Genomic DNA, 22,582 nt, shown 5'->3' on the forward strand with positions numbered 1-22,582 from the left:
GGTTTCTGCCCGACAGTGACCATATTTTAGTGATGTTGCGAGGAAAACGTTGAGATAATGGCCATTTTAGTTAGAACTGACTGAAAATAACTTTGTACTTCAAGTTTAAAATTATACTCAATATTTTTTCAAGTGTCCAAATAAATTCCAAATATTATCAAATGATCTTGTAGCACCCCTGGACTGCTGTCACGGCATCGAACATAGATTAGATTTTAAAATGATACTTAAATGTAAATTTAAGTAAATACATGTAAATAAATGTAACATAGATGCATGTTATTGAGACAGATGCTAGGTTTTTGTTGACCTGGACATCCTATTTTGAATCGTTTCAATCTACACCGGTGTTATCCCACCCGACCAGGTGAAGATGAGATAAATGATAAAGTGTAAACTAACCGGTGTTATCCCACCCGACCAGGTGGAGATGATATAAATGATAAAGTGTAAACTAACCGGTGTTATCCCACCCGACCAGGTGGAGATGAGTTTATAAAGTGTAAACTAACCGGTGTTATCCCACCCGACCAGGTGGAGATGAGCTCGTGGATCCGCTCCATCGGCATCTCCATGCCCGGAGGCGGGGCCGCGGCGGCGGCGGGAGCCCCCGACTCCCCCATGGGTCCTAAAGCCCTGAGCCGAGCCATGACCATGCCCCCCATCTCCTCCCCACCCTCGGGGGATACTGGAGGGGGAGGGGCCGTCACCATGCGCAACAAGGATGGCAAGGATAAGGACCGCGAGAAGAGGTTCAGCTTCTTTAGCAAGAAGAAATAAAAGAAAGATTTCCCCCGTTTTTTTGTTTTTGTTATTTTGTTAAAAGAAGAAAAGAAAGAAAGAATGAATGAACACGGGGCAAAAAAAAGAAAAAATAACCATCGGGTGAAAAACTATTATTCGTCAAAAATTCCAACAAACTGTAAAAGGGGGGGCAGAAAGAAAGAAAGGAACTCTGGTCATGTTCTACACATCGCTGTCAGCAGACTCGCACCGCCGCTCCTAAAGGAGGATGTCAACCACTTATCTACAGCTTTATCTGATTTACTTTAATTTCTATCTATCCCTCTCTCTTTCTATCTCTCTCTGTCTCTCTCTCTCTCAACTTCCGTTTTGTCGTTTAATTTAGGCCTAGGATTATTGAATGCTTTAACTATTTTAGAAAAATCGTGAAAATTAGAATTTTTACCCGATTCTATAAGTGTCTTTTGAATCCTTCTTTTTTTGAAAAACCTATGTTTCTATGTCAGCAATCTGGCCAGCCATCGTCAAAGAAAAGGTCCTTTTCACTCAACTGGAGCTCAGTTAGTCTGTTCTTGAGAGTCTACTATGTCAGTGGTTCTCAAACCTTTTCATGTGAAGGACCCCCAAAATGATATTTATTTGTCCACGGACGCGCATCTCAAAATATTTAGTTCCAGGGACCACCCAGAAGCAAAATTTGAGTTACAAACGTTCGCTTTGAAAAGACAAATTTTCACGACTTTTTCAAAAATAGCAGATCTGCAAGCTTTGCGAGCTTGTGTATCAGCTATTTTTTAATAGTTAAAGCATCCACTAATTCTAGGCCTAAATGGGTTAATTTCTTCTCCTTCTCCTTCACACTCGGCTGCAAAATCCGACAAACATGAGAAAAAGAAAAAAGCCAAACCTCCTCCTGAGGCTCTGAAACAAGTAGCTGTGATGTTTTAAAGAAAAAGATGGGAAGTGGGGAAAGGAGTGTTGTTTTCAGGGGAGTGTGTGTGGGTGCTTGGTTCTATAGCGTTCTCTTATCTTAGGCCGGTGAAGAGGAGTGTGTGTGTGTGTGTGGCTGGTTCTATAGCGTTAACTTATCTTAGGACGGTGAAACAGTACCAGCCCTTCTCTTTCGACCTGCTTGACACCTCTTCCACTTCCAAATGTTTTCGTTTTTTATTTAACTCTTAAAACAAGTCGATTTACGCTCGATTTATGCCTGGTTTGCCGCGGCGGTGTCCGGCTCGCACCGGAAACAGGCGATCTACAAGCTCACGCGTGAGCTTGTAAATCGTCCGTGTTTGGTTCGCGACACCGTCGCGCCGCTGAGTGTTAAGTCGGTGCTTTAGCCATGTTGTTTTGATGCTTTGATGTGTCACTAATAATGACCAAAAAAAGAAAAAAAGAAAAAGCGTTGAATGATTAAAGCGTCCTTTTCGGATTCTATCTTTTGTTTTTTAGTTTTTTCTCGGGAAGGACCTCATGGATTTATTTTTGTTTTTGGTATTGATGTTATTAACCAGACGAGATATTATTGCTGTTATTATTATAATTATCATTATTATTTATCTTTTATCTATTGCAGGTGTGAGAAAACGACATGAATAGATATTAAATCTCCGTTGATGGAACATGTTTTGATTGATCTAGTGAACACTGTCGGGCTCTGTTCGCCTCTGTATCGTTCAAATCTTTTGTTTGTTTTATTTGTTTGATGTTGATTTCATTATTTTTTCAGGATTGAACGGTTTTATTTGGGGTGTTTTTTGGAGGAAGGAGGGAAAAAAAAACAATAAAATGATGAACACATTTTCTTTTTAGCCGTGTGCAGTAAGTGACCGGGAGAAAAGTATATTTAAAGTTATTTTTGTTTCATCTCTTTAATTTTGCCTGTATTCGACGATTGATTTTTTTGAGTGATCTGTTTCTGCTTGATTTGTTGACATTCCTTATTTTCTGTATAAAAAAAGCAGAGGAGATTAGTTTTCTAGTGTGTGTGTGTGTGTGTGTGTGCGTGCGTGTGTGCGTGCGTGCGTGAGAGAGAGTGTGCGCGAGTTATGGTGCTGTGTATTTTTTGCACGTTTGTTTTTCTTGCTCAGAGCTGGCTAGTCTAGTTGGAGGCTACTTTTATTACAGTAGAGATTAAACACAACAACAACAATTCACACACACAAACCTACCATTATCGGGCAGACATTTGGCTTTTCTTTTGCTATTTCTTTTTCCCTTTTCTTTTTGTTTAGGGGAAGTTTAGGGAATGGAGGATTCGTGGAGGTGGAAGTAAGTCTCTCTCCACAGATACTTACCGTTGTTTCCTATTGAGATTGGCACATTTTTCATCTCACTCACATCACTTTGTCTGCTGACCTCACTCGGCACCGAAATAAATAGAAAATAAACCAAAAAGTTAAATAAAACAATTCGCAGCAGGCAAGCAGTGACCACCCCATGATGTGTGCACTGCAATGTAGTTTCAAATGCACTACATTGCGGGCGCTTTTTGAGAGTGAAAAAAATAAATAAGAAGACACGTGTGACATGTGTTGCCCCAGGAATTTGCCAAGCTCAATGGGGAACAACGGTAGGCGCTGTTCACAAAACGCTGTTTTCTAGTGAAACCGACAAAATAAAATGTCAGATATGCCCTCCGTTTAGACGACAATTGCGTTTTTGGGGGTTGAAAACGCAACAAAGTGAAACCTCCTTCCAGGATGGAAATCTTTGAAGATCCATGTGAACAGGAAAAACCTGTGATGTCATGGCTCATGTGCAGACTACTGTACGTGCAGCCACGTTACCATGGTGAATGTAAACCAGGAAGTAGAACGGCTACCCGTGCGTGAGAACGCAACGACATTATTGTAATTTTCTCTAGAGACAACGTTATGGAGTAAACGTGGTCTTAGAGCCAGGGGCTAAAGCACAACAAACGTAGGCAGTCGACAGCGAGTTCAAGGGTCTCATTACTGGGGAGTGGGGTTAGGGGGTGAGGGGGTGAGGAAGGCGGGTACAGGGTTAGGGGGTGAGGGTGTATGCGGAAGTGTCAGTTGAATGTGTGGCGAGGAATGAATGATCTTTGTCATGTGCTTACCGGGAGGTCGAGGGGATCAAACTGAGCCTTGAGCCTGTTTTAAGACCTAGAACGACGCCTTGGTGTCTTGTGCGAAAATAAACGTGTTTTCATATGCCACACCGGCGCACGACGACGTATAAATTAGGCCTTACTTCAACCCTACAAGCTACTGTTTTACATATACATGCTAGCAAAATCCACGTTGCTGATTTAAACCCTGCTAACAGTGTAATAATGGACCTCGTAAAGGGGAGCTCACACCGGCTGCGGACATCACGTGTGGGTAGGTTCGTTGAAAATAACGTGGGCGGCTGTTTTGACGCACAACGGTGTGTGTTCCCCTTAATGGTCTGGATTCCACTGTGCAAGGTGTCTCCCCCCAAGTCTTTACTCTCTATTCAAATGGTCCTTAACCCATTCAGAATGGGTACACATTATTGTGTATCATTATTTTATGCTTTAACTATTGAAAAATAGCAGATATACAAGCTCACAGCGTGGCACCGAGTGCCGCGCTGCGAGCTTGTAGATCTGCTATTTTTTTTAAATCGTGAAAATTAGAAATTTGACCCGATTCTATAAGTGTCTTTTGAATCCTTCTAAGGTTTTTTGGAAAAACCCATGTTTCTATGTCAGCAATATGGCCAGCCATCGTCAAAGAAAAGGTCCTTTTCACTTAACTGGAGCTCAGTTAGTCTGTTCTTGAGAGACTACTATGTCAGTGGTTCTCAAACCTTTTCATGTGAAGGACCCCCCAAACTGATTTTGTGTTTGGCCACGGACCCGCATCTCAAAATATTTTGTTCCAGGGACCCCCTCAAGCTCGCAGCACGGCACTGTGAGCTTGTATATCTGCTATTTTTCACTGGTTAAAGCATTCAATAATTCTAGGCCTAAAAGTAACTACCAAAAAGAAGCAAAAAAAGGAAGCTGTATTGTTTCACGATTTAAAACTATTAGAATGTTTCAAGCGTATCGCCTGACAGTGTGCTAATGTACCGTATACAGTATATACAGTATGAGTGAGTCAAAGACAGTTGTGTTGAATTGGAATCACAGATGGTTTTCCTTAGAAGAGTCTTTTCAATCTTGCATAACGTGGCATGACTTGATGTAGGTTTTTATACTCGTGTGTCTCATCTCATCGCCACCTTGGGCCATGTGTTCCTGTGTTTACATCATATCACCTGAAAGCAGGGTTGGGCACTTGAACCGATGTGTGACGGGATTACAGAGATATCATTTAAAAACAACCACAACAACCTAACAAAGAAAAACTGTATATTTTTAAGAAAACAAGGAAAAAGAAAAGAAAAAAAAACACCATCGCCTGGGGTCTGCTGTGCTTGTAAGACATTTAAAAAAAAAATTCAAGATAATTTGACACGCGGAAAAGGGTTTGCTGACGACGATCACTCCGATAAGGGTTACATCTTGCAGCTTGATATGGTTTGATAGGCTGCACACTGTCCATTAAAACCTGAAAGTAATCAATGTATTGTACTTTACAGCATTATTATCACTGGATCTGTAATGACTTACATGTTGACTAGAAGTGAGCTTCCCAACCCTGCTGAATAGCATGGCATGACATCAACACCATGGGCTCCATTAAATAGACAGTGTCTTGACAGATCATCCAACACTATGAAGAGGTCCTTTCAGTAGTCCAGTGGTTCTCAAAGTGGATTTCAGGGACTCTCTAGGTTCCTTTATGGGGGTCTAAATTGACCCTTACAAGTCTGTAACTCTGACAGTGTAACAAATGGAACCAAATGAACCCTAACGGGTCCATTTGGTTCCATTTGTACACTGTCAGAGTTAAGGGGAGATCTCCACATGTTAAAGTTTGAGAACCACTGCAGTAGTTAATGTCTTGGCAAGATCACCATTCTCACAACACGGCTGGGAAGTCACAAGGTGAAAAAACAAGGTTAAAAAGGTTCAATATAAAGTGAGATATTATAAAACAAACCAGCAACCACAAACAGTAATGAATGATCATTTACTGTATCAGTCAGAGTGCCAGGACAACTGGAGTTTGGGCCTTGAGTTCTAATATCTCCTCCTGTATGTTGGCGGCCTTGACTTGCTTACTATGAGGGGGTTTGTGTCCCAGGTGGTAATTAGCCTAATTTATATATACCCTGAAGTATTGTATCCCCTCTGCTGCCCAGATGAATATTGACCTCAGTGGTTCTCAAACCTTTTTTTAATGTTTCATTTCAAGGACCCCCTGTAACTCTGAGAGTGTACACATGGAACCAAATGGACCCATTTGTACACTCTCAGTGTTGCAGATCCACAAAGGGGCAATTTGGACCCCCCATGAGGGTCCCATGGACCCCATTTTGAGAACCATTGTTTTGGTAAATAATGCTACCTTGACCCAAAACTGACCTGGGTATTAAAAGATAACGGTCCATTTGAATGTTGAGTATCATTCCTTAATCAAATTGAATGTGGCCAAACCGGTCATATGAGATGCAAACATATAATGTGACAGGACTTAACCATTCCAATTCTCTCTCTTCCATGCGCTCACGACACACGTGTGTGCAAACACATCCAAACTATGAAATGTATTCAGTTGCTGCAGAATAATGCGGTGAGATTCGAACCAGCCTTCTTAGCCGACTTCATACTTATTTTACCTGCTCTTGTTGCGCACCGAAAATAGTAGATCTATAAGTTCACAACTCCTATTTGCGGCGTGCGACACTGGCCCACAGATGAGTATGAATCAGGTTGTAGACATTGTTTGCGCATTCATTACTGAACTTTTACGAGAAAAAGGACAGTTTTTATTTGGTTTAGGTTTCACACTTAATTCTTTTGGCTATAAGAATACTTGTAACAACGGAACACGTTATTTCCTTTACTTGATCGATGTGAGCGGGAAAAGACGAGCCTGGCGGCATTCTGAGCTTTCTTTTCTTTAGGAGGAAAAGGCGGGGAAGCGCTGTCTAGTTGTGAGCTGGACAGGGTCCTAAAGCCCACCTCCTTCATTTCTCATGACCTTTTTTTATGAATGTCTGTTCCCTTCTTCTTCTGTCATTCAGAGTTGTTAATACCACTACTATTATTAATTGCTATTCTCATTATTGCTACTGTTATTCCTACTACTGCTACTACTGTTACTAATGCAACTTATTACACACTATAAACTGCTGTCCATTTTCAGGTACGTGTCTGTAAGGCAGACCATGTCCACACGATGTCAGTGTGCTGTGGAGCGTTTTCATTTTACCAAATTGGAAAATGTTTGTTGACTTGTGTATCTACATCTAATATTAGGGATAATAAAACATGGTTTAATCAAAGACAGCTGTATTTTCTCAGATGTTTTGCTGTAATTGTGCTTTGTCTGTAAATTGTTATATTTATGTTGATAGCAACACATGCAGTATAGTTTCAGACACTGATTAAAAGCATCACAATACCAATACTAGTTACTGAACAAACACTATAGCAATGATTACTGTCACAATATAGAGATATTTAACACTGTTACTGAACAAACACTCTATAGCAATGATTACTAAATGGTAAATGGTGCATTTATATAGCGCTTTTAATCCAAAGCGCTTTTACATAGATTGTGCATTACATTCACCCATTCACACACACATTCATACACCGGTGGCGGAGGAAGCCATGCAAGGCACCAACCTACTCACCGGAGGCAATTAGGGGTTCAGAGTCTTGCCCAAGGACCCTTCGACATTAACTCAGGGGGAGCCCGGATTCGAACTGGGAACCCTTCGGGATTTATACCCTTCATGCTCTAATACCAGTTTCTCTACCCCTGAGCTATGCCGCCCCCCTTACTGTCACAATATAGAGATATTTAACACTGTTACTGAACAAACACTATAACAATGATTCTTTTTTTTTTTACATTTCTGTAATTAGGAAAGCTAAGAAAATAATTGCCAACCCCTCTCATGGCCGGTATTCAGAATATGAACTGCTACCCTCTGGCAGACGTTACAGAGTCCCAGTGAAAAATAAGAAAAGACATCTGAACAGATACAAATACTTGTTTATTCCCATATCTGTTACTCTGTTAAACTCAGGCCGTTAGTGGGGTGTGGTGACTCTATAATGTAGTGTAATGTAATACTAGTAAGACGCCTCAGGGTGATTTTCTTCCTGGTTCCTCACTGAGCAATGGAGCTGGAGTGTTGTACTAATGCAGAGGTTTGAAATGCGTGTTGTCTGTTCCCTGCTGAGAATAAATGGGTGAACGGAGACAATACCTTGTGTCATTCTTCTGAACAGCAGACCCAAAAGAGAGGGTTGCACTTACACATCAGGAGAGTGACCAATAAACAAACAAAAAATGAGATAAATTGTTGCTTTATTGTCACATAATCTTTGCATTCTGTGTGGACAGCCATGATATTCTGTAAAAAAGGATTGCATGCTTATCAGGCCAGAGTTTATAGAATATAGAATAGAATAGAATAGATCTTTATTGTCATTGTCACAAGTACAACGAAATTAAAAGTGCCAAACGATCAGTGCATCACCAAAATATATCTAAAACAAAAAAACAAAACATACACAGAACCATACTTTCCGTCATTGCACAACCCCTATTGCACTTAGCATGCGCAGCATAGACAAACATGTAAATAAAAGCAGCTGTTATTGCACAAACTCATATTGCACTTAACCCAAACAGCACCATCAAACATGTTAATCAGATCAACGTTTCTTAGCAGCGTTCAGTGTAACTACCGCTGCGGGATAGAAGCTGTTACTAAACCTGGCTGTACCTGACTTTATCGATCTGTACCATATGCCTGATGGCATCAGATCAAACAGGGAATGACCGGGGTGGGAAGTGTCCTTTAAAATGTTCTCTGTTTTTTTGTGACAGCGGGACCTGTGTAGTTCTTCCAGTTTGGGGAGAGGGCAGCCAACGATTCTCTGTGCTGTGTTTATGACCCTCTGGATCTGTAACCTCTGAGCTGCTGTGCAGCTGGTGTACCACACACATATACAGTATGTTAGGATGCTCTCTATAGAGCACCGATAAAAGGACACAAGCAGTCTCTGGGAGATGTTATTACCCCTGAGCACCCTCAGGAAGTATAGTCTCTGCTGGGCCTTTTTCACCAGCTCAGAGGTGTTCACAGTCCAGGTCAAACCCTCCTCGATGTGGACTCCCAGGAAACGAAAAGAGGACACCCTCTCCACACAGTCCCCGTTGATGATTAGTGGTGGAATGTCCGTTTTTTTCTTCCTGTAGTCAATGACCAGTTCCTGGGTCTTTGATGTGTTTAAGAGCAGGTTGTTCTCTCTACACCACGCTGTCAGCTGCACCACCTCGTCCCTGTAGGCAGACTCATCCCCTTTGGAGATGAGCCCTACTACTGTGGTGTCATCCGCAAACTTCACCATGGTGTTGCTGTGGTGGGCGGGGGTGCATTTGTGAGTGTAGAGGGTGTAGAGCAGCGGGCTCAGCACGCAGCCCTGTGGGGAGCCGGTACTGAGGCTAAGGGATGTGGACGTGTGAGGGCCCACTCTCACCCTCTGGCTGCGACCGGACAAAAAGCTCTTAATCCACATACAGGTGTTGTGTGGAAAACCCAGTTCCCCCAATATATCCACCAGTCTGTGAGGGAGTATGGTGTTGAACGCAGAGCTAAAGTCCACGAAGAGCATCCGCACGTAGCTCCCCGACTGCTCCAGGTGGGACAGTGAAGCATGGAGAGCTGTGGCTACGGCGTCCTCCGTGGATCTATTTGCCCTATAAGCAAACTGGTGGGGGTCAAAGCCTATGGGCAGGAGAGATGTAATGTGATCCCGGACCAGCTTTTCAAAGCATTTCATCACCACTGGGGTGAGTGCGACTGGCCGGTAGTCATTTAGACTGGAGATGTTGCGTTTCTTGGGCAGAGGGACTATGGTGGAAGATTTTAGACAGAGTGGGACAGTGGACTGGGCAAGGGACCGGTTGAAAATCTTGGTAAAGACTCCAGCCAGCTGGTCCGCGCAGTCCTTCAGTACACGTCCGGTGACGCCGTCGGGACCCGCCGCCTTCCTTGGGTTGATGGCCCGCAGCGTGCGCCTCACATCATGCTCCTCCACTGTGAGGGTGAAGCTGCTGTGGACCGTGGGGTGTGACGTGGCAGCCTCCGGTGACTCTACCTCGAAGCGGGCAAAGAAGATGTTTAGCTCCTCTGCCAACGAGGCGTCACCTCCAACAGCTCCGCTGGTGGTCTTGTAGTTGGTGAGCTGCTGGACTCCCTGCCACACCTGCCTGCTGTTGTTGCTGTCCAGATGGTCCTCGATCTTCCTCCTGTAGTCTGACTTGGCCTTTCTGACGCCAAGTCAGACTATATAGGTTCAAACTTCACCAGGGCATCGTTTTGAAATCCCTGCTGGAAATATTTTGAAAAGAGATCAAAATAAAACAAATAAAAAAAGAAGATAACAAATAAATAATAGATTCAGGACAATTAATTGTGCATTTATCAGTGAGTTTATGAGAGCACAATCTGGGAACCCATCATCAAAGAAAAGGGAAAACAGCGCCCTCTCTGTTGAGAGTTGCACAGCTCTTCATTCTGGAGAGATTAAAGGAGTAGTTCACCCCCAAAATGACTTATTTTCTATTGATTACTCACACCATGGAGACTTGAGTTCAATAATATGTTTTTGTATTTGTTGCATTACTAAGACAAAAATGTCATTCTAGTGAATTTTCCCCCATTGATTCCGGATGGGGACCCAAATGCATTCGGGTCCCCATCCGGAATCAATTGAGGTACATTTATTATAATCAAACTATTGCCTCAGGAATGACGAAAACACTATCAAAAATATTATTGAACTCAAGTCTCCATGGTTTGAGTAATCATTAGAAAATAAGTCATTTTGGGGGTGAACTACTCCTTTAATGATAGCATCGCCCGTTTTCTGCCGAAAATTAAAGATCTACAAGACTCTAGTCTGGTAGGATTCACCTTGAAACATGGGCTGCATATTGTTGTAGTGTTTTTGGTTGGTTTCTATTTTGAATGTTTTGAAGGTTTGCACAGGGCTATACTTCCTGTATTGTCCAGGCTCAGATTCTGAGCCTGGGACAACTTCCTGGCCAGGAATATCATAGTTTTGGCCCAGATGTTCTTCTCGCCCCCCTAGTGGCGAAAAAAAGAACCTCTGGGAACTCAGATTGACAAGACTCATGTCTTGGCAGGCTCACTGGTAAGTTAGACTGACAATATGTCTTGGCATTCCCAGTCCCAGATATAGGCTTACCAGATATGGGCTTAATATGATGACATCATCAGGGATCTCCATATGAGCATAAAAGCTGTAGACATTGAGGCATTTATAAAGGAATTCTGTCTTTGGCTGCAGCATCTTTCTTTACTTTATCAATTTGATTGATAGATTGACTACCAGTGTTCTGATGGGCCCTGTGTGCCAAAATGTTGCTTCTAAATGTTATGTTAATAGGCTTACATGTAGTTCAAAAAGATTTAAAATAAATACAAATACAAATTATAAAGAAAAAGATGTAAATTGTAAATTCATTAATTGAAGAAGCACTGCATACACTGACAAATTACCAAAAACACTACATACAGTGACACTGACAAATTAAGCACTGCATACAGTAGCTATAAGCGTGGAATTGAATTGATTGTGCATATGTGTATGTACCAAATAGGTAACATTGGGTCACCTATTTGGCATGAGGATTGCAGGACTTTATCTGACGCTGGAATCTGTTTATCTGCCCACCCTATTCTACTAGACCTGATCGACTGAAAATCTAACCAACTACCAAGGAATGCACACCCAGTATGAAACAGAGCTGCTACCTTTAAATGCATTTTGAGAAAAAATAATGCTGCTATTTGTGCCAAAAGCTTTATAGGCTACCATTTAACCTGTATAGCCTATATAAAATGTCACAGACTGTGACAGCTCTGTTTACACAATGCTGTAGGCCTACCCCCTCCAACTGTAGGCAATTATGTTCCCCATTTTCAACTGTTTTTATTATATTTTGACACTTGCTTTGGCAATGTAAACGTATGTTTTCTCATGCCAATAAAGCTCGAATTGAATTGAATTGGAATGGCACCACGTATTTAGAGTTTAGACCAATCAGAAGCAAGTCAGGGGCGGAGCGAGGAATGATGGAGTCGGAGTATGAGTCGGAGGATCTAGTGCGCGAAATTCGAAATGAGGAAGATAAACGAGGACTTGACAACAAAAGAAAGAGGATAAATGATCCCACGACTAGCCCAGAAACTGAACGAATCGTGGTAGGAATGAGAGCACTGACCAAAAGGAACGGAATATTTAGTGATGCACACCAGATAGGAAAGTTTATTTCAAGCCATGTGGGGAAGCTCAGAAGCATAAGAGTAACCAGGAATGGGACTGTAATAATTGAATGTAGGTCGAAACAACAGAGGAATGAAATGGTGAAGATGAAAGAGTATGAGGACGGGAGCGAGATTGTTTGGTTCAAACTGCAAGGGAAACCAAGGAGGAAAGGTGTCATAAGTGGCGTACCACTGTCTATTGACGAGGACACAATTTTGGACAATATAGGTGAAGTATACGAGGCCAGACGCATGAATAGATACCGAGAAGGGAAGAAGGAGCTGAGTAAATCTGTGTGTCTAACTTTTGATGAGGAGCTGCCTGAAAGGGTTTTCATTGAGTATGTGTGTTACCGAGTCAGGCCCTATGAGGAAGCTCCGCTAAGGTGCTTCTGTTGCCAGGAGTTCGGGCATGTCGCTGCCGTCTGCAGAGGAGACCGCAAATGCGGCAGATGTGGAAATAAAGAGTGCAAGAAAAGACAATGTGAACAACAGCAAGTGCCGGTCAAATGCAGTAACTGTGCAGGAAAACACCATGCAGGAGCAGCACAATGCCCCAAACGAATTATGGAATCTAATGTGAAAAGGATCAGGAAGGAAGAAAGAGTGTCGTATGCCTGCGGAAGCGGTGAAGAGACTGGAGGAGAATGGAACCGAGCAAAGGAAACCAGTGGAAAAAGTGATCAACTCAGACCAAAGTATCTGCCTAGATAAAAAGAGATTCCTGGCTTTTATAGCAATGGTTATTAACTGTGCTGTAGAAATACAAAGTAAATCAGAAAGAATAAAGATGATTCTCGATGCTGCAACAAGATTCTTGGACATTGTGGATATCAGTGGAGAAGACTTGGATGACACTCTGAGAGGGTTGGTTTGCCTCAACTCAGAAAGTGTCTGAATAGAACGGACAATAATGCATGGGATTTTTTGGGATGGGACACTGTATATATATCGTGCACAGAGACTGACATAGTATAGTATTGTAGTAGATATCAACTTTATACTGTAGGTGGCGGTATGCACCATTTAGGTAGTAATCCGCCATTAAATCAAAAGAAGAAGAAGAAGAAGAAGCAAGTCAGGGAGGGTCTATGCTGCAGGTCCGTGAAATGAGCAGAAAGAACGTTTCCGGTCTGGGCGCTAGCAGAAATAAGCCAGGCTCCAGCCTTCAAAATAAAAGTGCGGTAAATAATGTATATTTAAAAGACACAAATATATTTAGAAGATGAGTATATGATGAATGTCTCTATACTAGTGTACTTCTAATTGTCCCAACACATTTTCCAGATTCTTTCAGATTGAAATTCGTGGAATGCAAGCAATTAAAGGCCACTTTACACAATGCCATTCCAATTCAATTCGTTCTACTGTACTATCAATTGGCTGTTCATACACAATTTTCCAGGTTCTTTCAGATTGAAATTCGTGGAATGCAAGCTAAAGGCCACTTAACACAATTCCATCCAATTCAATTCAACTCCTATCCAATTGGCTAGGCCTACACAACACCTGGCCTATTTACTATTAATAACCTTGGGGTGGGGGGTCACCATAAAACTGCAATCTAAAAATACTTTGTTGCAAGTAAAAGTTCCAGAATTCATAAAGTATTGGTATTAAAATGTACTACTGCAGTATCAATAGTACAGATAGAATCCCAACATGCAGTATGTCCCATGTCAAGTTTTCAAATGTATAAATAAATATATTTTGAAAATAGAAGATCTACAAGCTCACAGGTACATAATGCAAATGTATTAACCTTACCTGTATGTGGATATATGAGGTTTATATTGTATTATTTCTACATTAATGTTCTGATTGGGGATAGGAGCTCAATGTATTAGTGCATTATATCTACATATATCTACATATCGTCACTGTCTAGCCAAAACCTCTTCCATTTAGAGGCTTTTTATTTTTTTGGCATACATCAGGGCTGTAAATATCACATAACATAAAAACATGATAAATGGATAAATGCTGTTCACTGGAGTGCATAGCCTTTACAAATTTGACTCTGGACAGCAGACGGCTCTTTGTGTCGCCACTTTGGAGACATGCACACGTGCGGGGAAACCTCTACTATCACGCCACACTCTCCGCTAAGCGGGGGAGGCGTCCCCTCAATTTCTGCTGGCTTTCCAGTGCAGCCACCTGCTCAAAAAAGTCACATTTTCGGACATTTTCAGACTCTAGTTGGCGCTGGAGAGCAGACGGCTCTTTGTGTCGCCACTTTGGAGACATGCACGCGTGTGGGAAAACCTCCTCTATCACGCCACACTCTCCGCTAAGCGGGGGAGGCGTCCCCTCAATTTCTGTTGGCTTTCCAGTGCAGCCACCCACTCAAGAAAGTGACATTTTCGGACATTTTCAGAATCTAGTTGGCGCTTGAGAGCAGACGGCTGCACTGGAAAGCCAACAGAAATGTATTTTACACCGTCGAAAATGTGACTTTTTTGAGCAGGTGGCTGCACTGGAAAGCCAGCAGAAATTGAGGGGACGCCTCCCCCGCTTAGCGGAGAGTGTGGCGTGATAGAGGAGGTTTTCCCGCACGTGTGCATGTCTCCAAAGTGGCGACACAAAGAGCCGTCTGCTGTCCAGAGTCAAATTTGTAAAGGCTATGCACTCCAGTGAACAGCATTTATCCATGTATTATGTTTTTATGTTATTAAAACCTTTCTTTTATACCCAGAAACCTAATTTGCATTTTGTTTGTTCGTTTAGATACTTAATCTATATTTGTAACGTCCATATTATGACAAAATTATCCGTTTTCAACGTTTTTGCAATGGCTTTAGGGGTACTCTTATTCTGAAGAGATCGGCGCCGGAAGCCTTATTTCTGCTAACGCTATTTCTGCTCATTTCACATAGGCCTATGCTGCAGCTGGGAGAGCACCAAAGCACATTTCTTGCACGTCTTTGCAATCCGAGTGTAAAAAGCAACTGGGTTAAGCACCGTTGGTCCTCCAGCTGTCCAACAAGAGCCTCGATCAGCCGCGGTTGTCGAGAAATGTCCACCAAGAGCTTGGAACAACTCTGCTGGACCCATGCAGCTGCATCCAGCGGACATGAAATGAATGAAATGAATGAAACTCGCCGGGAAACAGGGGGTGCGTTCGGAAATGCACACCGGGTGGGGCAACGGTGCGCTTTTTCAGTCTGAACTCTGAAGGTAAACTTTCTGAAAAGCAGCAGTTATTAACCTAATGTTGCTATTGATGTTTATAAACTAGGGTAAATTGTGGTGATAGTCTTAATCTCACAGTATCACAAATGTTAATGCTAGAAACAACAAACATGTACAGTAGGACAAACAATCACAGTCTTCTTCAGTATCAACATGAATTACTATTCTAATATTCTATTATAATTTACCCTAGTTTTTTTTTAACATCATAGCAACATTAGGTTAGCAACTGCTGCTTTTCAGAAAGTTTACCTTCAGAGTTCAGACTGAAAAAGCGCACCGCTGCCCTACCCGGTGCACATTTCCGAACGCACCCCCCGTTTACCGGCGAGCTTCATTCCGGCGACTCACCGGTTACTGCACCGAATGTGAATCGAATCAAGGTAACTACCTCATTTTGACCATTCAAAATTCTAATCTTTAAATGAAGTCTACATGAGACTTAGCCCCATATAGAACCTCACCCGTCACAACAGTATGCAGCGACGGGTGAGGTTCTACATGGGGCTACATGAGACTTAACTTTACACAGGCGCTGCTGGTAAACAGCGTGGCAGGTTGCTGACTGGTTTTGATTGATTGATTGAAAACTTTGTTAGACGTTTGCATATGTAGTGAAGCGCAGAAGCGGGAATCAAACAACACTCTCCCACTCGCCAGTCCAACACAGCCTCCTTCAAAATTGGTATGAAAAGTCACCTTCAGACAGCTGCTACCCGTGCCATGACTTGTAAATAGACTAAGCCCCCATGCTTAGTTTTCGGCCGTTTTTTGGCAGTTTTTCGCCCGTTTTTCGCCCGGAGTCACCGCGGACCACTGGAGCGGCGCCGCAAGCCACCGCGACCGATACGAATCCATGGAGGGGTAGAACGTAATTTTCTGAGCAGGATTTGGGGATTAAGAGGTTAAGAATCCTTCACCATCGTAAACACTGGTTGCTGAGGGAGGCTACTTCCTGAAGAGGCTGTTATTGGCCGGTAGTGTATCATGTGTGTATGATCTGCGATGTGATTGGCCAACGTATACACAACGTATACAGATGATGCAGATTACGTCATTTTGCCGCGAAATTCTACCCCCCTCACGGCTCATAGAAAACATAAAGAGCAGGCTTCAGAAGCTGAAAATAACGGAGTGGGTGTTCTAAAACTTTAGCGATTTAACAGTTAGGAAAATGTTAAGATTTGTTTTATAAAAAAAGTGACATGGTATAACTTTAACCGTCAGGTTTCCAAACCAGCTTGTGATACCGTACAACTGACTCAATGCTGGCTTTATAAAAGGTCAGCATAATGTTTTTGCATACACCAAATAATCTGAGTCTGCGGAGAAAATGAAGGCGCTGGTGTATTTTCGCACACATCTACGAGTTCCAGTCTGGCTTCAGAGAGTCCCATTCCACAGATACATGCCTCATCTATTTGAATGATTACATCAAACGTGAAATTCACGATGGCAAATATTGCGGCATGGTCATGCTGGACCTCCAGAAGGCATTTGACACCGTCGATCATTCTATTCTGATTGAAAAACTCAAAGCTATTGGTCTTGATAGCACAGCAGTGAGATGGATGCACTCTTACTTGGTGGGGAGAGAACAGATGGTGGAAGTCAACGGAACCCTGTCCCCCCCCCTCCCAGTAAACTGTGGAGTACCTCAAGGGAGTATACTAGGACCACTGTTGTTCTTAATATACGTTAACGACATGTCATCTGCTTGTGACTGCAATCTGTTTCTGTTCGCGGACGACTCGGCTCTCCTAGTCTCAGGCAGAGACATATCGCAGGTTGAAAAGGCCCTTAACAAGATCTGCACCTGGCTCAATGACAACAGACTCTCAATTCACCTAGGCAAAACTGAATGTATCCTCTTTGGATCTAGTCAAAAACTTAGCATAGTTGAGAACTTCACAATTAAAGTAGGTGACACTGTGATAGAAAGAAAAAACTACATCTGCTACCTGGGTTGCATCCTGGAGGCTAACCTATCCAGTGAAAAAATGACCACCAAGGTAATCAATAAAGTCAACCAACGAATTCGCTTCTTGCAAAGGGTTGCTCCGCTGATCAATATTAAATCTCGAAAGACACTAGGAGGTGCTCTTATTGGGCCCCTCATTGATTACAGAGTCCTTGTCTGGTATCGCGACGCCCCAGCTGCCTTAAAGTTAAAGCTCCAAACAGCCCAAAACAAACTAATTAGGGTTGTGCTTGGTCTCCCTCCTCAGACCCACCTTACCGATCGTCACCACGAAAGCGTGGGATGGCTCAAAGTGGCTGACAGAGTACAGCATCTTGCAATGGGCCTGGTGTACAAGATACACTACACCTCCAAGATTCCCATGTACCTGACAAACTACTTCCTAAAGGTCAAGGATGTTCACGATCATAACACCAGAGGCAGCTCCACTAATCATCATCAGCGTAGATTTAACACTAAACAAGGCTCTAACTCATTCTCCTGCTACACCATCAACATGTGGAACGCCCTTCCACAAGCCCTAAAGGAGAGCAAATCCCTAGCCTCCTTCAAAATTGGTATGAAAAGTCACCTTCAGACAGCTGCTACCCGTGACTTGTAAATAGAATAAGCCCCCATGCTCCCCCCCCTCCCCCCCTTTTTTTCTCTTTTTCTGCCTTTGTATTTGATGTTATGCTTTTGAAACTGATATTATCCTAGATAAAGTACTATGTTCTATCCGTCTGTCTTTCAATGTTATATGAGATACTTAAAAGTGTGGTTCCTGTGGAAATAAGCCTCGGCTTTCTAGGATCTCCTTTTAGTTGACCTTGTACCAGTGATTTGTACTGTCATGAAACTGTACTTGTTTCTATTGCAAACTTCTAATAAATTCTTCAATCAATCAATCAATACTTGTCACATGACTGTGCCAGCTCATTTCAGAATCGATATGTACTCCTAGATATTTATAGGAGTCGACCTGTTTGATGTCATGGCCGTTTATGGAGATCCTGGTGTGGTCACCTATAAACCTGGGATCCACCACTATCTCCTGGGTCTTTTTCTCATTAATCTGTAAGTGGTGTTCATCACACCATCTTACAAACCTGTCCACTCCAGCTGTATGGCTACTGATGTTATCTTTGCTTGTGAGTAGACTGAGAATGACAGTGTCGTCCAAGAATTTTATTACATACTGATTGGGTTGTGAGCTGACACAATCATTTGTGTATAAAGTAAACAAGAGGGACGAGCTAACAGTCCCCTGAGGGGCCCCTGTACTGCTCACTTCCCTATCAGAGAGGACAGAGTTAAACCTCACCTGTTGTGGCCTATTTGATAAGGAGGAGAAATACCACCTGATTAAAGAGGGATTCACCCTCATAATCGGGGGATATCTTAAAAAGTCCTGGAATAAAGTCCTTACCAAAACATTTCTTCACCAATGTGTTTGTAAAGGTGTCTAGTAACACATCTCACAAAGACTGAAATTCAGTTTCCCAAGGAAAATCTTTGACAGCTAGGGTAATTCTGGGTCTCATTCACTCACTATACACTATACTATAGGGGAAAAAAATCACTTCCCAAAAATATGCTTTAAGTGGGATGTGAGGGGTCTAACTAGGTGTTTTTAATTATTCTGAATCCATAGCAAGCATTTGTTTTGCACAAAAAAAACATTAATTGGGCTAAAAACAGCCCATAAAATGATGGTTTAGTGATGAGTCATCACTTTTCACAGTGGTATGGGGGTCCATTTCTAGCCCAAGGAATGTTTTTGGTGCAAAACAAATGCTTGCAATGGATTCAGAATAATTAAAAACACCTAGTTAGACCCCTCACATCCCACTTAAAGCATATTTTTGGGAAGTGATTTTTTTCCCCTATAGTATAGTGTATAGTGAGTGAATGAGACCCATAATTACCCTAGCTGTCAAAGATTTTCCTTGGGAAACTGAATTTCAGTCTTTGTGAGATGTGATACTAGACACCTTTACAAACACATTGGTGAAGAAATGTTTTGGTAAGGAATTTATTCCAGGATTTGACACTATTTCTAAAGATATCCCCTGATATCCCCTGACTATCAGCCTGGCCAGTCCACGGAGAAGTACATCCGGATGGATCGTATTAAAGGCCGAGCTAAAAATCAATAAAGATCCACTCTGCTTCAAGACACAGTATGTTAATGTTGAAATTGCATCACTTGTTCCGCGATTCTTCGCATAGGAAAATTGATGCGGATCTAGTGATGCCTCCGTTTCCTTACGGAGCTCCTCAGTTAAAATTCTCTCCAGAGATTTAAAGTTATACCATGTAACTTTTTTTATAAAACAAATCTTAAAATTGTCCTAACTGTTAAATCGCTAAAGTTTTAGAACACCCACTCCGTTATTTTCAGCTTCAAAAGCCTTCTCTTTATATGTTTTCTATGAGCCGTGAGGGGGGGAGAATTTCGCGGCAAAATTGCGTCATCATACACTACCGGCCAATCACAGCGAGGGTTATACACTGCCGGCCAATCACAGCGCATCTTGAAGTGGGGTCGCTAGGGCGGCCATATTTGTAGTCTCCCGTGTGTCTCTATACTCGGGTGAACGGTGAAGCATGGGTGAAGGAGTCCGTTTCTGAACGCACAGGAACCAGGGACCCCTCTAAAGATAGATCTCGGCGAGGTGGAGGCATCCTTTTGCCAGATCTCAGTTAGTAGGCGGGCGCCTCGTTCGCCTACCGCTGCCTACGCGCCTGCCCTAACCTCAGTAAAACTATGCCTAAACCTAACCCTAACCTCAGTAAAACTATGCCTAAACCTAACCCTAACCTCAGTAAAACTATGCCTAAACCTAACCCTAACCTTAAACCCTAAGTCAGACTATTGAGAGGTCTAACCAAATGACTTCCTTTCTGTTGCAGACAAGGAGATTCCCCTACAGCACAGAACTACAAGTGTGCCTGCACAAAGGAAACGTGCATAATAAATGAAGCAGGGGCCCCTCATTTTCAACAGGAACTCGTCATGAAGATGCGGACCAGTCCTTTCACATTGAGCACAGATGGATGAAATGATACAGGTCATATATTATATTATGTTCCACACTTCCAGCACACATTTTATTTTGATTAAATAACACACACACGCACGCGCACACACACACACACACACACACACACACACACACACACACACACACACACACACACACACACACACACACACACACACACACACACACTCTATTGTATTCGGTCTGACATTTATTTTGCCAGCAAAGTGAAAATATGTTCCATGAATTGGTGTGACCATGGGGTGACGCTATGCGCTATAAAAGGGCCAAGTTCAAGGGCACCTGTGGGAGGTTTTGACCCGGAAGGGCAAAGGTTTTTGACCGCAACCTACTGCTGTTCAAGTCGCTGTGGCGCGAGTTGTTTGCTGTAAATGTTTGATTACGATATATTCACCTGATCTGTCTACATTGGAGCCCAGTACGTTTTTGCTTTGTCACAGTGAAGTTAGTAATAAATACACTTATGCATGAAGAGCTGGCCTGCATCTTATCATTGAACATCGACACAGCGAAGTTGAGCAAACAGTATGATATCAAATAGACCATCGGCGCGTCGGCCAGTCCCACTACGGGTCAACTCCTCGGTAGCGCGGTATGAGACCGCGCTCCCTTAATATAAATGTATTTTGTTTTGCCAGAAAAGTGAACCTGTAAACTAAACCTTTTGTAATGTTATCTGGGTTGTAAGGCTGCACAACAGGTAGGGTGGCCATTCGTCCGGATTTACGCCGGACAGTCCGGTTTTTGACCGTGCTGTCCTCCGCCCTGCAGCGCAGCCTCTGGCCGGACACCTAATTGTCCGGCTTTCAGAGTGATTAGGCTACAGTGAATATGTTATTGCTTAATGGTTACATTTACATATCTCGGCAAATCTCCCATTTCATAGGTATAGAAAAATAGCAGATATACAAGCTCACAGCGCAGCACCGCAGCTTGTCGCATGCTATGTGTGTACATTTCGTTTAGTGCTCGCTCCCAACTGTCTCACACTGAACGCTCCAGTCGCTCCTCCCACGCTTGTGGATGAAACCCCCTGTGAGTAGGTGTATGAACTGCAGCTCAGATTTGCCCAAAAGACGCAGAAACGAAACGTCATTTAGCCAACAATGGAGCAAGTTAAATTAGTTAAAGGGACATTTCACTTTCAAAAAAACTTTTGGTAATTTTATCATCTAATCAGGCTTTTATGAATACCCTGAACAGTTTTTAATTAGCTTTATTGAATATTTAGATATTTTATGTAAATGTTACCAGGCCCTCCAGGGCCTCTCCCCACACACACCCATTGTAACTTCAAACTCCATTTTAACCATGATAGATTCATTAAAAACACCCATTATTTTTTCTGGTGACTCATATTACCCTCCTAATATGTGAGCAGGTCGTGTTTTTTCGATAACTTCTTTCATTTATCTTTAATAAATATTTTTTTGTATTTCATTTTTTCCATTTTCCCAAATAATTATTAAAAATAAATGAAAAAAAGTTATCGAAAATAGTTTAGTTTAGTTTATTAGCACATTATTATAAAAAAACAGAACAATATATATTGAAGATACAAAAAACTGTGCAAGGAGAGGAAGAAGCCAAAAGGCTTATTTAGAATCCTTTCCTTAATGAAAAAGGTCATTCATTTAACAAATACAAGTTCACTAGGAACAAATACAATATACAAGTTATGTCAGAGCAGCTGTGCAATAAAGAAGTAAAAACACAGAAACTCCACAAAAAACAGAAAAAGACAAAAACAAAACACACATTTGGTAAGAACACATCAGTAGATGAAATCATGTGGACTTACAGTAAAGAAATAAGATATTGTTTCATACGTTTCTTAAATATTGACAAGGATAATGATGACTTAAGTGATGTATCCAGAGAGCTCCATAATTGAGGGCCTCTAAATGTAATAAATAATTGATGTTTTATGGTACGACAAAGAGGTCGATCAAAATCATCTCTATTCCTTGTAAGGTAGGAGTGAATGTCAGAAGTAACCTGAAAAAAAATATATATATGAAAAGAAAGGGGAATGTCTTGTTTGCATTTTTTAAATTTAAACATAAATAAGCAGGTTTGAAAAACGTTTACTTTATCTATAGGCAATATTGAATATTTAATAAAGAGAGGAGCCGATGGCTCATATCTATTTGAGTGTGCAATCATCCTCAGAAACCTTTTTTGAATGATAAGTAAT

The 22,582-nt window shown here is 42.1% G+C and overlaps 1 protein-coding gene across 1 annotated transcript in view; it reads left to right on the forward strand.

Moving 5' to 3' along the window:
• The window catches only part of sptbn2 (spectrin, beta, non-erythrocytic 2), a 184,752-nt gene extending 182,208 nt beyond the window's left edge, over positions 1-2,544 (forward strand). The window contains 1 exon segment of the mRNA XM_080749170.1: positions 535-2,544. Coding sequence (XP_080605296.1) covers positions 535-780 — 246 coding nt within the window. The 3' untranslated portion in view covers positions 781-2,544.
• Positions 2,545-22,582: the final 20,038 nt, after the last annotated feature.

This window comes from Nannobrachium achirus (genome assembly GCF_963921795.1).
Source record: "Nannobrachium achirus genome assembly, chromosome: 19".
NCBI classification, from domain to species: Eukaryota; Metazoa; Chordata; class Actinopteri; order Myctophiformes; family Myctophidae; genus Nannobrachium; species Nannobrachium achirus.